Raw genomic sequence first — 13,960 nt, forward strand, 5'->3', positions numbered from 1 at the left:
GGATTTCAATTATTTTTGCCACAGAGTCTGTTTGCCAACTATCTGCCAAACAAGCTAAACTACGAACATAAACAACCAAATGCAACCGTCGACAAGAACATAATCAGAACGTGAGAACAGAAAAGAAAAAAAAAAACACTTGAAACTGAAAACAAAAACAAAAAACGTGATGGCTGTGTATGTGTGACTCACATTAGATTGACATGGACTTCATCTTGACCATAGAGGTGAGTTCCTGTTTGCTCACATGATCGCGCCGCCTCTGCCTCACCCTGAAAATAGAAAGTCATTCAGTATCGCAAAGAGTTTTTGGGGGAAAAAAATAAAAAATCACTCTAAGAGAGACAGACCACTAAGCTGCGGTCTGTGGATGTGGTACACGTGTGTTTGTGTGTGTACAACTGGTATGTTAAAAGCTTCACTACCAACAGAAAAAAAAGTTTGTGTGTGTACGTGTGTGTCGCAAGTGAGTGTGTCTTACCACACGACAAAGATGAGGGAAAGGACGGTGGTGAGGATGACCACGGAGAACAAAACCAAGAGGATCACCAAACCCAAATTACCTTCATCCTCAACTACAGGATCTGGATAAGAAGAGAGAGAGGCAGAAAATAACAGGGGAAGAGAAACAGAGAGGAATCAGAGATGAGAAAAAGATTATGAGCAGCAGAGGAACTGATGCATAACAGGAGAGACAGATGTGAAATAAAATAAATAATATTTTATTTCACATCTGTCTCTCTTCTCTTTATTCTAATATTGAGAGGCAGAAACAAATATAGGCAAGGAAGGACAAGGACAGTTGAATGTCTTGCAACACTGAAAAAAAACCTGTGAAAACATGCATTTCATCATTTTTCATTTCATTTACCATGTCAGTGTGTCAGAGACAAAACATAAATAGAAAGAAAAAAACAAACAGTGAATGTGTGTGTTCCCTCAGATGTAATTACTCTCTGGTGAGTAGTTAATTTTAAAATCTGCCATTATAGCTCTCACACAAACATGCATTTATCATACTCAGAGGAGTAAACAACTTTTTTTCATGAGTGAAAAAAATGTTTTGAAGTGTGAAACAAAGCAAAATAAAACGTGAAGCACTGGCACTCACATTAACAATAAAACAGGCAAAAACTCTTGGTATTTACAAGATTTAAAACAATTTATGCACACAAGTGCAAATGAGTGGTTACACACACACATACACACACACTGAGGAAGAACACATCTGGTTCACAGCAGGCCAGCTTAAAGAGATTTGACGGCATCAGTCACAAAGACTTTCGGCTCTCTACTCTGCTGCCAAAACTGTGTGTGTATACTGTATCTGCATGTGTGTGTTTACTAGTGTATGCTTGTTGTGTGTATCCTGCATGTGTACTTAACTTTTCATCCGGTGCACATACGATAGAAAACATAATACCCTGCAGGTGCAATTTACTGCAATTATATGTCATTTGGTGATGAAACCCAGCACAAGGTACTTGCACTGTTCTTTCTGGAGTATAATACCAGTAAATAATTACCTTCTCAGAGATTGTTGCTGTATTAATGACTGATGAGGCCTCTTGTTCCTGCCAACTCATGAGGTAAAAATATACCTGCCCTGCTGTTTGATAAGCTATAATTCACACAGTGTACCTCATCAGACTCAACCCACACTAAGGTTTTGAGCCTCAAGCTCAGTTGGAGTCTAAAGCTTGAAACAATCTTGTTTCAAAACGGATTCAATGTTTTATCAAATTTACAGAGTAAATAGTAAATAGTAACAATGTAGCAGTGGATGCAGTAAACATAGCCCTGTAACAGCAGTATAATATCTGTGCTTTGTAGCAGTCATTGTAATAGTAGCAGCTTTAATAATTGGACATGTACTAAAAGGAGAGGAAGAAACATTCAGTGTTGCCTGTTGCTTTGAAGACAATGACAATGCATGCTTCATGATTTGAAGTAACATCTTACTGTGTGATTTTGCAGTGGAGGTCTCGGGCTTTGTGTTGAAGGGAAACATATAGTCTGTGAATTTATCCTCTGAAGGTTCAGAGGTGCTGTAGTCTGTAGTACAAACACACACATTTAAACATTTATTCACAGTGAGTAACAATGAATACATAAGAAACACAGACTTTGTTATTAAAAGCTGAAATACAACTGTTACTCTAAGGTAATATAAAGTAAGTGCATTACAGAATTTCAGACCTATTGCTTTTCTTTTGCTTTTTGATAGTCTTTATTAAAACCTGAGTAGTCACTATCTGCTTTTATCTATCATTAGTTCTCAGTGCAATATGCGTATTGAGTTTCTATGATGATTGTTAAAGCACTTAGATTTGTTGCTGTTAAAAGTGCTCTTTGGATAAATTGGCTTGATCTCACTATAAATAAAAATGTAAAACTGTGTATGTTATGTAATTTTTCTCTCTGACCTTCCCAGGGATGGACTAAGAGCAGGGGACTCCATTCACTCCACTGGCTCTCTGCGTTCACCTCGTCCCGGGCTCGAACCTGAACCTGGTGAGGGTTGCCGGCCAGGGCGTCATGCACCACGACATGGCTGTCCTCTGAATAAATCTGATACGGAAAGAAGGAGGCAGCACAAAACACAAAGTAGCAATTAACAAGAAGAAAAGTTGGATGTTTTGATGGTGGCATCCCATGAACAAGCAGAGAAAGTTCAGGAAGCTGCTCAATGGAACTGCATGATCAACCTTTTTTTTATTGTTTTTGGCCCAAGTGTGAGTTTTTCTGATATCCCCCTGAGCAAAATGTCTTTGAAAACATATTGAAAGAAGCTTAAATTAGATGACCAGTCATCTGATACATGCAAAAGTTAAAGTCAAACAGTTGTCTTTTGTAATGTTCTTATTGTTGTTGTTTTTTTTCCTTTTTTCTTCTTTTGTGGGGACTTAATTTGTAAAAGCAACAGTTGGTGGTTACAGAGAAACACGTGCATATCAACAAATGTTTCCTAAAGGACTGTCTGAAGTCATCGAGAAGACTGGCACTAAGACTGATTTGATTTAATCTGATGAGAAATCCCTAAAACAGATGATATTCATGGTGCTAGAATTTAACAAAACCACAGTTTAAACTTTATGGTGCACATGACACAGGGGCATAAGCCTCCTTCAAAATTAGAAAAAATAATCATTTTACCCAATGTTTTCTGCTTCACCCCATATTTTGAATGTTCTTTTTTTGCTTTTAGTATTTTCTGTGATTGGTTTCAGTCACAACATAAACGCTAAGATTGTTTTCTTGTATCTAAGTTACTACGATCGGTGTAAGTTTGAGTTTAGATTTGATTTCAGGTGAACTACGAGAACTGAAGTTGTCTTTCTCTTATGCAACCCATATTCAGTCTGTCAGTTTGCCATGATGCTCTGAATTTGATCCAGTATGCACTCCCTTAAAACACTCCAAATGAACTGAACGGCCTCGCGTACTAACCTCTGACCAGTACATGGAGCCAAGCGGCCTGTATCTAATGTGAAACACTAGGGGGAAAGCATTCTGCAGCGGCCAGGAGGAGGGAAAGTTCCATGAGACCATTAGCCTCTGTGGATAGCCTTCTAGCTCCTTTGCCAACACGGACTCTGGAGGGTCTGGTTTCACTGCAAAGGAAGACATAAAAAACAATAAATTCCACTATGTTTGGCAAACAACCAGAAACAAGACACCATTGCTAAAAAGAGGATGTACATCACACAGATTCATTTCTTTAAAACCTCCAGTTTCTCAAGCTGTTTTAGTTGTTTTTTTTGATATTTCAGCTGTTTATGTTTTCATTGTCTATCTACCAGGAAGCCCTAAATCAAAATAACTCTTAGAAATCAAGAAGTAAGTTAAAGAGATAAACCATATGTAGCCTCAATTTCCTCAATTGGTTCACTTTTAGAATAAGCCATGATTTGGTATAGTTTTTATTTATCTGATGCATGACTTTATATTGATAGCTGTGATAATTAAATAGTGAATCCAAGTTTGATATAGGTAACTCAATTCAAAGAGTTGTAGTACAACTAGCTATTCATTCTCTTGAATCTTGTTCCACAGACTCTTTTCTCTTTCTTATTTATTCAAGCATATTCACAAAGGAAAGGGAAGAAAACTGTGAGGAACGTCCAATAGACACACCAGCCGCTATAAACCCTGTCTCAAGGACGCTGTGAATGGCTCTGTTTGAGAGCGATGCAGACACAGAAGCAGCAAAACAAGATAATTGAGGTTATTATATGAGGACCAAAAGGACACAGTCACAACAGCAGTCTGGAGAAATTATGCAGGCCCCCTTTTTATGACATTCTGTGTGTATGTGTGCACATGTGTGTGTGTGTGTGTGTGTGTGTGTGTGTGTGTGTGTGTGTGTGTGTGTGTGTGTGTGTGTGTGTTGTATGCATACACAGGTGTTCTTACAAAACACAGGTTGTTTTATCTTTTTGCATCTTTATCTGTATGTGGGAGCTTCTATGCCTGTGTGCATTCATGGATGTGCTTTGAAACGCTTGTATAGCTTAACATATCTAATCAGTGCATGTACATGTGAAGACAGGTGTGCACACTGAATTTCAGAAAATAAGGCCTTTTTTTTCCCTATGCAAGGGAAATACTGTTGCGGAAATACCTTAAAGTGCAATGGCACCGACAGCTGCTAGATGCTTGCTCGAAAAAATATCTCTAAGGCCATCTAATAAGTGTGATGGTTGTTATTTCGTAAAGTATTTCTCCTGTTATTAAAAAAAAGCTACTATACACTTCGGTTCAATCGTGGGGCATGTTTCCAGAGTGTGAAAGGCAACACCCCACACTCCGTATTTGAAAGTTCTGGCTCCAAACAGAAAAGATGGCTATGACCAATGTATTGTATTACATTACCAGCCAATCACAATAGTCATTTTTTCAGTAATGCTACAGTAGAGCTAGTTGTTGAACACTGTAAACAAATAAAATGTTGCTAATGTGTTTCCTAGACATCAGCCACACCAATTTGTTAAAAAAAATAAGAAAAACAATTTTTATCATTCATTTAACCATGTGTGTGAGTGTGTGTATTGTTTGTGAACTCACATAGCTCATGTAACCTGAACCGTACAATTGTTGTCTGGGACCCGAGGACATTGATCTCTGTGATTCTAAGAATATGGGTAGTCTGCCAGAAGGCAGGATGATCTACATCACAGTGCTTGTGGGTGACATCCACAATGCATGGCCTCCACTCCTGACCATTCCTTGAAAACAAGACAAAACGTGTTTACTTAAGTGTGTGCTGGAAACGATAAAAACAGCATAACCAATTGTTCACTACAGCTGAATGCTGAATCCAGTGCTTGAGTGTTTTTACTTGACACCTTTATCAGATTAAATACAATCTGGTCAAATATAATTGAATTGTAATTGGTAGCTGAGCACCAGAAAGATACAAGCCACTTAAATAAACTAATAAACAAACATAACTTTCAAGACTGTGGATAAAAATTAAAAAAATACTGGCTTATTAATCTTTTCTGCTTGCAAATTGGAGTCAGACAGAAAATGTGTGAAAACCACAGCTGTAATGTTTTATAGTTCAAAGTTCTAGTAAGTGCCACATGTCATCTTAGAAGTCAGAGTAAAGAGAGGAAGCAGAGAGGGCCTGACTGGGTTCACACTGGGATAACACTCACACTGAACAAACAACATTTAAAATGTAATTCAATGGCACAGGCACTATATTTAGTGTGTTCATATCCCATTCTGAATGTAACCTTGGGCGTTGCTGTTTGAGATGCAGTAACTGGCTCTTACCTGAGGGAGGCATTGTACTTGGCTGGCAGGAATGTCCTCACTGATTCCACCCAGGAGCAGCGAACATGCGTGTGATTGGGCACTTGACAGGAAATGCTCAGCAGCCCAGGGGGATCTGGAAAACAGGAGTCAGACAGGGTTCACATTTAGGACAAGAGAGGGAGCTCGGTTTTCTTTCAGGGTCCTATTTGATGTTGTATTATTTTAAACGTTTCTTAGGAAGTGAACAGCGCTGAGTCCCAGTGTCCCTGTCACGAAGTAAAATATTTCAGGAGAGGCTTGGCCAATGCCATGGAAAACTCCCTTTATTATTTGATACACTGTCAAGGAAGCCCACTTAGGGAGCCGCTTCCTGTTTGAGACAGTCACAGGAAGTGGGGGGCTTTGTCTCTGCAGCGGCCGATAAGACCCGAGTCCTGTGAGGACCAGTAGCGCTGTTCTGATTATCACTGTTTGAATAAGATGCCATGTTTATAGCCTGAGTGTCGAGCTTGAATAAATGTTGAGAGAAGAAACTTAGAGACAGAAATAGACATATGAGAGAGACACATGGTAGAAAATATGTTGAGGAGAATTTCAGTGAGAGATGAGAATGTCTGAGTGGGAGGACCCAAAACTTATTTTATGTCGAATTATCCAAAGAATGAACTGGACTGAGAGGATGTAAGGACTAAAACACAAGGGATGACAGACTCTTTCTGCTTCAAAAAGTGCATTTTTTAAAGCTGCAGTTCAACGGCAAGAGACGGAAAGTACGGCAGAGCTGACAGAAAGTACGGCAGAGCTGTTGAAGTGTAATCACTCCAAAATTAGGCGCTTCGAGTCCGGACAAGTCTCAACAACACTTACGACCCAGTCTGAGTTTGACAGAGTGGAGGAGGCGCCCCTGGTAGTCATAGCAGCTGTAGTTGCCTTGGGCTGAGTGGTCGACGTGCAGTAGGACTAAGGATCCATCTGTTGTCACTTTGTGCCATGGCAACGCTGAGTTGTGGTTGAGATGCCACACCACAGGTATCCTGGTTGGGAACATGTTAGGCTTTAGTTATTATGCTTTTGAGGAGTTCGCTCACTGAACTGTAAACCGTCTGCTATTCTAAGACCTAAAGTACAACTAAACTCTTTAAAGATACTATCATAGGTATCAAATACTTAGACCTGCATGTCACAACTTTCATTTAAACAAGTGGGCTGGCATTATTCTATAATATCTTACTGTCAATATCGCTGACCCATTTTGGCCATTTATTTTTGTTTAATTACAGTAAGTAATTTCCTAAAATAGCTAGTAGCGGGGTGGTGAATTTACTTGGGTCTATTTTCTTTTTTCCCCCCCAATATTTATTTTGAGGCATTTTTTGCCTTTATTTGTAAGTACAGTAGTGGAATAGAGGCCAACAGGACACAGGAAGACAGAGAGGGGAATGACCTGCACCAAAGGTCCCTTGCTGGATTCGAACCAGGGATACTGCCATTATGTGGCGTGCACTTTAAGCACTCAACTACACAAGCACTCCCACTAGGGTCTATTTTCAGCTGTAGATTAATAACCAGATAACTGTTTGTTCTTTTTTTTTTTTTTAGTTTTGGACAATAATGAAGGTTTATGGCATAGAGGATGAAGCTAAACAGAAAAACCCAACAATAAAATGACATAACATGTTATCTTTACATGTGATTTGTTGAAAATATGCTTCAATTTCAGGTATAACATCTTATCTGTGTTTCATGTATTTATTAATGTTTATTGTATTTATTGACTCGTCCTCTTTAATTAATGAAGTGTTCCTGTATTTGGCACTCATCTTGTTTCCCTTCCCTGTCATATTGGATGCCACTGTTGGATCCTATATATTACCTTGTGTTGCCTTGACAACATAAAAAATGTGGATTATCAGACGACCATTCAAGCTGAAATATTTCTGTTATTTTGTCCTGGATTTCTAAAATTTCTCAAAATGTCATTCAACAATTCTTGAGTGTAAAGGAACTGAAAAATCAAAGCTAGAAATACACACAAGTAGCTATCTGAGTATAACTACTAACACTACTGTGCCTCTTGAAATGTGGTGTCACAGCAACTGTTATGACTAATTTGCCTCTGTATGACTTTTGAGAAGTAAAAAAGAAATCTTCAACTTCAAGGTAGACAGAAAACATTTTTTTTCCTTACCTAATAGGTGACTTCCCGCATGCCAGTGTCACATTAGAGTCCAAGCGCCCGTACTGCACACCTGACACTGCAAACACAGACATCGCATAAAATATTAAAGCCTGCTGTCGTCTGGCTCACAGTATCTGCACATTGCACAATCTGACATACTGTGTGTCTGCATTGTCTTCATTAATGTGATTTAAGCGCCACCATTTACAGTAGAGTCAACAGTATCACAATAACATGACCATACAAGGTTTGGGATCCAGACAGCAGCCTGAGGAGACTTTGGCACACATTATAAAGCTCCTCCAGTGTGTTTAATTTTTTCTGAGAGCCTGTCATTATTGCCATTAAAAAGAATATTACTTAGTATCAGTAAATCCACTTTGAAATCAATAATAAACAGAGGAGCAGTAGTTAAGAAGAAAGCAAGGAAAACAAGGACCCTCTTTAATATTTCAGGTATTAACTTTTTTTTTTAATGAGCCCCCATTAAACAGAAACGGTTACTAGTGCTACTGATCCTACTGCAACAAATTTATATCATTTCAGCCCATTGTTTTAATTTTCCTGTCCATAAGATTGAGTCACTGACTACTGCAGATTCAACATCATCTTATTTCCAGCAGTTACGTCACAAAGACCTAAACTAAACAAGTGACTGGCGTGCTATTGATTCTGGAACGGCAAGGACTGAGCAAGATACACCATTTGGGTCCTCCAAAAACAGTCAGAAGTTGGACACATTTCTCGTCCTCATTTGGAGGAACCTTTGAAAAGCTGGCCTGTTTTAGTGCACTGACTACTATAATGCGGATTTGGAAGAAGGTGGCCTTTAAAAGTGGGCACAGCATGTCAGGTAATTTGCTTATTTCTGCTTCAAATCACAAAGAACATTTTCTCCACTCGCCCCTTAGTGAGATCTACCCATGCAGATTGCTTCAGTTTTATTTGCTGAGGTTTTGAGATATCCATATTTGGGAGTTCTGATTTGTTATTAATGGTGCTCATATCATTACAAAATAAGATTTGGAAACCCCAAAAATGTCCTAATTCCTCATCAAACCTGGAAGCACCTGGGAGCACAACGTTCTGTAACATAAAGCAAAACGTTTCTGCAACAGTTAATTGAACAGTATCCATTTGTAGCAACGTGTCAAGTCTAAATCCGCTTGGTGTAGCATATGTATCAGTAACTTAAAGGATAATACAGAGGCTGCCAAACTATTACTTACCATCACGCAGAATTGGAAGTTGGTGTAGATATGAAGCAAAACTAAGTGCAGTGTATACCTGAGTAAATATTTGTGGTGACGCTAGTAATTTGCAGAGTTGATACTCCATCTGCTGTATATGTGAGTGTATGTGTGTGCCTGTTTAGCTTGGCTCCAGAATATAAAAGCTGGCATTTATAGTAGATCTAGAGTGGAAAAACATCAGTCTGCCACGCACACACCTTAATTAATTCGCAAACCTCAATCACTCAGGCATGCATACTCCCTGCTGGCTTCTCCTCCCTAGGTAACACTTTTTTTTAAATCCTGAGGTTGGGTTTCTTGTTTTTCGTGTTCGTTTTTCCAACCTAAATCTCTTTTAATCTTTATTCTCCTTGCCATAAAATTATTCCAAAAAATAACAACCTCAGGCTTTTTGTCTTGAAAACGTGATTTTCTTGTTGACACCAGAGATTAGTCGAGGTGACCAAGCAGGTGGAGGAGCAGAAGCATTTTCAGGATGTTATTATTTAATTTGCTCTACTGATATATTTATATTAGACTTTACTGCTGCAATAACCTCATGTGCCCTTCAGGGACCAACTAAGTTAATCCTAAATCAAATTTTACACATACACAAGTTGAAGGCTTTAACTAAAGAGCTTTTCAATTCTTGGTTTTCACTTTTCAGTTGAAGTTCTCCTTCCTGGCGTTTCTGCTGTTGTTTTAGTGGCTACACGAAATCAAACAGCTGGGGGAAAGAACAGCAAAGTGCTCCACCGTGATTTTGTGGTTACGTTTATATTTCTTAGTGGAGGAGACCAATATGCACAAAAGAAAGAGGACAATGAAACCTACTGAGACATTTAAATAGTCAGAGTAGGTCAATGGATGTATGTTGTGGTGCGAGTGGGAAATCATTTATCATACACAACACAAGGTGTGGTAGACACCAGTGATTTTATGAGACACTGTAAACGAAGCTGTGTGGAAGCAGCTGCATTATGAAGATGCAACCTTCTCCTAAGTACAGAGAACTGTAGATATCACAGCTGCAATCTCCACAAACACGCCTCGTTCTTCGTGATTATGTTTTATCTAAAAGGAAAGTTCTTGTTTTTTACTGCTTGTCCATCATTGCTATCAGAATCATGATACTATGTAGATTTCTAAATGGCAGTGAAGAAGATATAATGGTGCCAAACAAACTGTATCACAAACTGAATTGTTGAGGAACTTATAGGTTTCCCTTTTGTAAAAAGGTCAGTCAGAGAAAAGTAAACTTCTTAGTAAACTTGGAGAAATATTGCATTAGATACACTTGATAATACAACCTAATTTATTTCAGAAAAATGAAATTTCCTCTGAATTGAAGTACTATTAAATTTCAATTAAATTCTCATAAATCAGCATGATAAATATCTTTGTCTGTCTCTTTTCTTATTGTTTCTACCTCTGTGATAGTCTATCCTCTATCTCAAACTAGTATTTAATGCATCTCTCACCAGCTTTTCTTTTTCCCTTTAACCAATGAAAAACACACACACACACACACACACACACACACACACACACACACACACACACACACACACACACACACACACACACACACACACACACACACACACACACACACACACAATCCCCTCCCTCTGTTTCTGTATGTGTGTGTGTGTGTGTGTGTGTGTGCATATGTGCGTGCATGTGTATTACCTGGGGCCTTGGTGCAGTGCAAAGAGTTGGCTGTTCTGAATGTGTGTATTCATGTTTTATTGGCAGTGAAGTACATTATTCCCCAAACCCGCAGCGTTCCACTCATATCTGATTCTGCCTCTGGCAAGAGAGCTCAGACATGTGCACATGCATGCACAAACACACACACACACACACGCACATATATAAAACCACACACATATGCACATACAAACTTGCAGCCACACATTCCCATACACAAATGCACGTTCACACAAACTACTGCGCACAGGAAGGCTGCAAGTTTCTCCTGACATTAAAATCAGATGGTAGGCAGGGTGGACACAGAAATTGCAAACTGGATGAAACTCAGTACTTTCCAAACAATAAAAAAGGACTCTGGAGACAGTGCAGGGTCAAATTAATGGGAGGGGTAAAGTTTTTTACGGTTTTACCTGCAGGGCTATTAGTGAGCGTTCTTATTATTGTTAAGTGATAGATTTGGCTAATTTTTAGAAAGAGACAATAGAGAGAGGGGAAATAAAAGACAGAAACAAAGAGGGCAGAGCAGCATTTGTAAAGAAACAAAAGAAAAGTCAGTTTCTTAATGACAGACAGATCCCTGAAGAGCTGTGATGGGGGGAACATTCTTTAACAATAGACTTTTTGTGGAATGGAAATCCAAACAAAAGCATGAATTTCAATTCGACTGTTAAAAAAAAAAAAAAGAAGACAAAATAGCCATAAAAATCAGCAAGGATATGTTTCAACAAATCTAAAGCTACTCTCACTGATCAAGGTTTTTTCTTGGAAGTGTGTGTCAGTGTTTTATGATGCGTTCCCAAGCTAAAAAAAAACAAAAAAAACACTGTGCCCAGATGCTTTATTCTAAATTTTGGATGTGTTTCTTTCCTCTGCTGTCGCTTTAGCTCCCATAAGTGCTTTGAGTTAAGAGAAGTATGCCCAAAATAGTTCACAAAGGAATCCATACCTGATCCTTAACAGCATGTGTGTGTGTGCGTGCAGAGTATATGCCTGGGTATGTGCCCATGCATTTGCAAACGTATTGTTAAATGTGTCCTTGTGTAAAAGTGCTTTCCTGTGTGCGTTACCTTCATCAGTCCAAATCTGAGCACGGCTGGAACACAGCGACCAAGATAAAAACCAGATGACTGTCAGACACACAGGACTGGACAAAAGACCTGGCATCTAGAGAGACACAGGGTTGGGAAAGGGGGAGAGGTAAAAGGATTTGGAGTTATTTCAAAGACTAAAAGGCTTGACAGTAAGATTCAACAGCAGCAGCAACAGCATTATCATCATCATCATCATTATCATCACCATCACCATCATCATTTCAACTCCATTTTGGTTATGGAAAGAAAAATGCTTGGAAAAAAACTGCCTGAATTTCTCATTTCTTTTCATTTCTACATAGCAATGTTGAAATTGCTTGGTAACAGCACGTTGCATTTAATCCGTTTTTAAAAAATCATAGCTGTGTTTGCTTTTTTCTTCCTGTCACATGAAGTAGAATAAATGCAAATGATAAATGGTATCTCACTAGTGGAATTATTAGAGAGGGTCTTTGTGAAAATTAAAAACACATTTCCTATAAAAAATGTTTTAAAAAAAACACAAAGGGAAACTATGTTGGAAATTTTTTTTGGGTTTCCAATGGCTTTGACTTTCCCAGAAACTCTGATAGTTCAACTCGTGCTGAGAAGTTCAATGTCAAAGTTTGGTGCCATAAATCAACTGAACACATAACATTTTTGGAAGGCATAGAGGGCAGTGGAGTAAATTTAAAAGTGTAATCTGTTTATAATTACAGTATGTTCCCTTGCTTAACTGAATATTGTAAATGCATGTACAGTACATTTATGGCACATTATGTGTCATACATTAAAAAACACTTTGTCCCTCTTTGTTCAATTTAATTCAGTTAAACTGGCATGATGTTTTCATCAATTTTTAAACGGTAAACATGCTACAGCAGCCTAGCTAACTTGCTTTGGCGGTAAACATTTCCTCCTTTGAATACTTGTTAGGTTGTTTAATAAGCCGTGGTGCAGGACAAGACCTGTGTCTTTGTTTACAGATAGGAAGGAGACTCGAGCAAAGTAGCATAGGTTGTGGTTCAAAGTCCATTGCTCTCTTAGTGTTGTGTAGCAGCTGCTGTTATGCCCAGTCAGTCATCAGTGAAAAGCCAATGACCGAACAGTGAGGTTGCTGCTTTATGCTAATGAGTTTCGGATGAATTTTGTTGGAAAAGAACTGCTGTATAATGACAGAAAATAAAAAGGACCACCTTTATGAAACCAACTAATATGAATGGAAGTTTCTCCCTTTTGAGTGATCATTTTTTAAACTTTATAGCAGATCTATGTCCAATAGCAGAAAAAGAAAGCAATTTGCTTTTAGTTCAACTTAAACTGAGAGAAAGATTCTGTGTATTACCAAACATAAAATTCTCTGTCATGAAGTAAAAGCTGTGTCATGTTATATTTTTATCATTGAGGGACCTTGACAACAGACGGCTCTATTCACACGGATCACTGCCACCCTGAAACACTGCTGTACTGTTTGTCTGAATGTTTCACCTTTTTTTCTTGTATTCGCTCACAAACACTGTTTACTTCTTGTATCAGCTAATACTGTACCCTCAGGCTGATCCGATGAAAGCTCAAAACATATAAACATGACAACTCCTGACAAGTGTGTGTTTGTGTGTGTGAGAGAGAGTCAGAGGCAGAGAGACTAAAAAAAGCTTGAATGGTGATAAGAGCCAGACTATGTGGTGCATGTGTTTGTGAGTGCAAGTCTTATCTCAGGTGCCACTTGTCTTTATAGAGCTGCATGTGAGATATCCTCATGAGAAACATATCAACACCCTTAATTGCACCTTCGCAGTGAGATAGAGAGATTAAAAGCCCCATAAAGATGGTTTTGTAACATGTTTAGTCTGATGGATTTCCTGTTCAAACAGGATGTTACAGTAGGTTGGGACATAATACAGTGAAATATCAATAAAGAAAGTCAGACAAATTTGATGTCAAACACAGGCAACAGTATGTTTTTACAGCACAACACAACCTAGCATCTAGATCAA

The 13,960-nt window shown here is 38.6% G+C and overlaps 1 protein-coding gene across 1 annotated transcript in view; it reads right to left on the reverse strand.

The window, feature by feature from the left end:
* The window catches only part of il11ra (interleukin 11 receptor subunit alpha), a 49,023-nt gene that overhangs the window by 6,004 nt on the left and 29,059 nt on the right, over window positions 1–13,960 (reverse strand). Inside the window, exons 2-11 of the mRNA XM_062434049.1 lie at window positions 11,961–12,057; window positions 7,955–8,021; window positions 6,634–6,800; window positions 5,785–5,899; window positions 5,068–5,228; window positions 3,451–3,614; window positions 2,427–2,571; window positions 1,963–2,055; window positions 482–584; window positions 193–272 (exon numbers count right to left, since the gene is read on the reverse strand). Of these exons, the coding sequence (XP_062290033.1) occupies window positions 194–272; window positions 482–584; window positions 1,963–2,055; window positions 2,427–2,571; window positions 3,451–3,614; window positions 5,068–5,228; window positions 5,785–5,899; window positions 6,634–6,800; window positions 7,955–8,021; window positions 11,961–12,057 (1,191 nt within the window). The 3' untranslated portion in view covers window position 193. The remainder of the gene's footprint in view (window positions 1–192; window positions 273–481; window positions 585–1,962; window positions 2,056–2,426; window positions 2,572–3,450; window positions 3,615–5,067; window positions 5,229–5,784; window positions 5,900–6,633; window positions 6,801–7,954; window positions 8,022–11,960; window positions 12,058–13,960) is intronic.

The sequence above is a fragment of the Scomber scombrus genome, chromosome 15, assembly GCF_963691925.1.
Source record: "Scomber scombrus chromosome 15, fScoSco1.1, whole genome shotgun sequence".
NCBI lineage: Eukaryota > Metazoa > Chordata > Actinopteri > Scombriformes > Scombridae > Scomber > Scomber scombrus.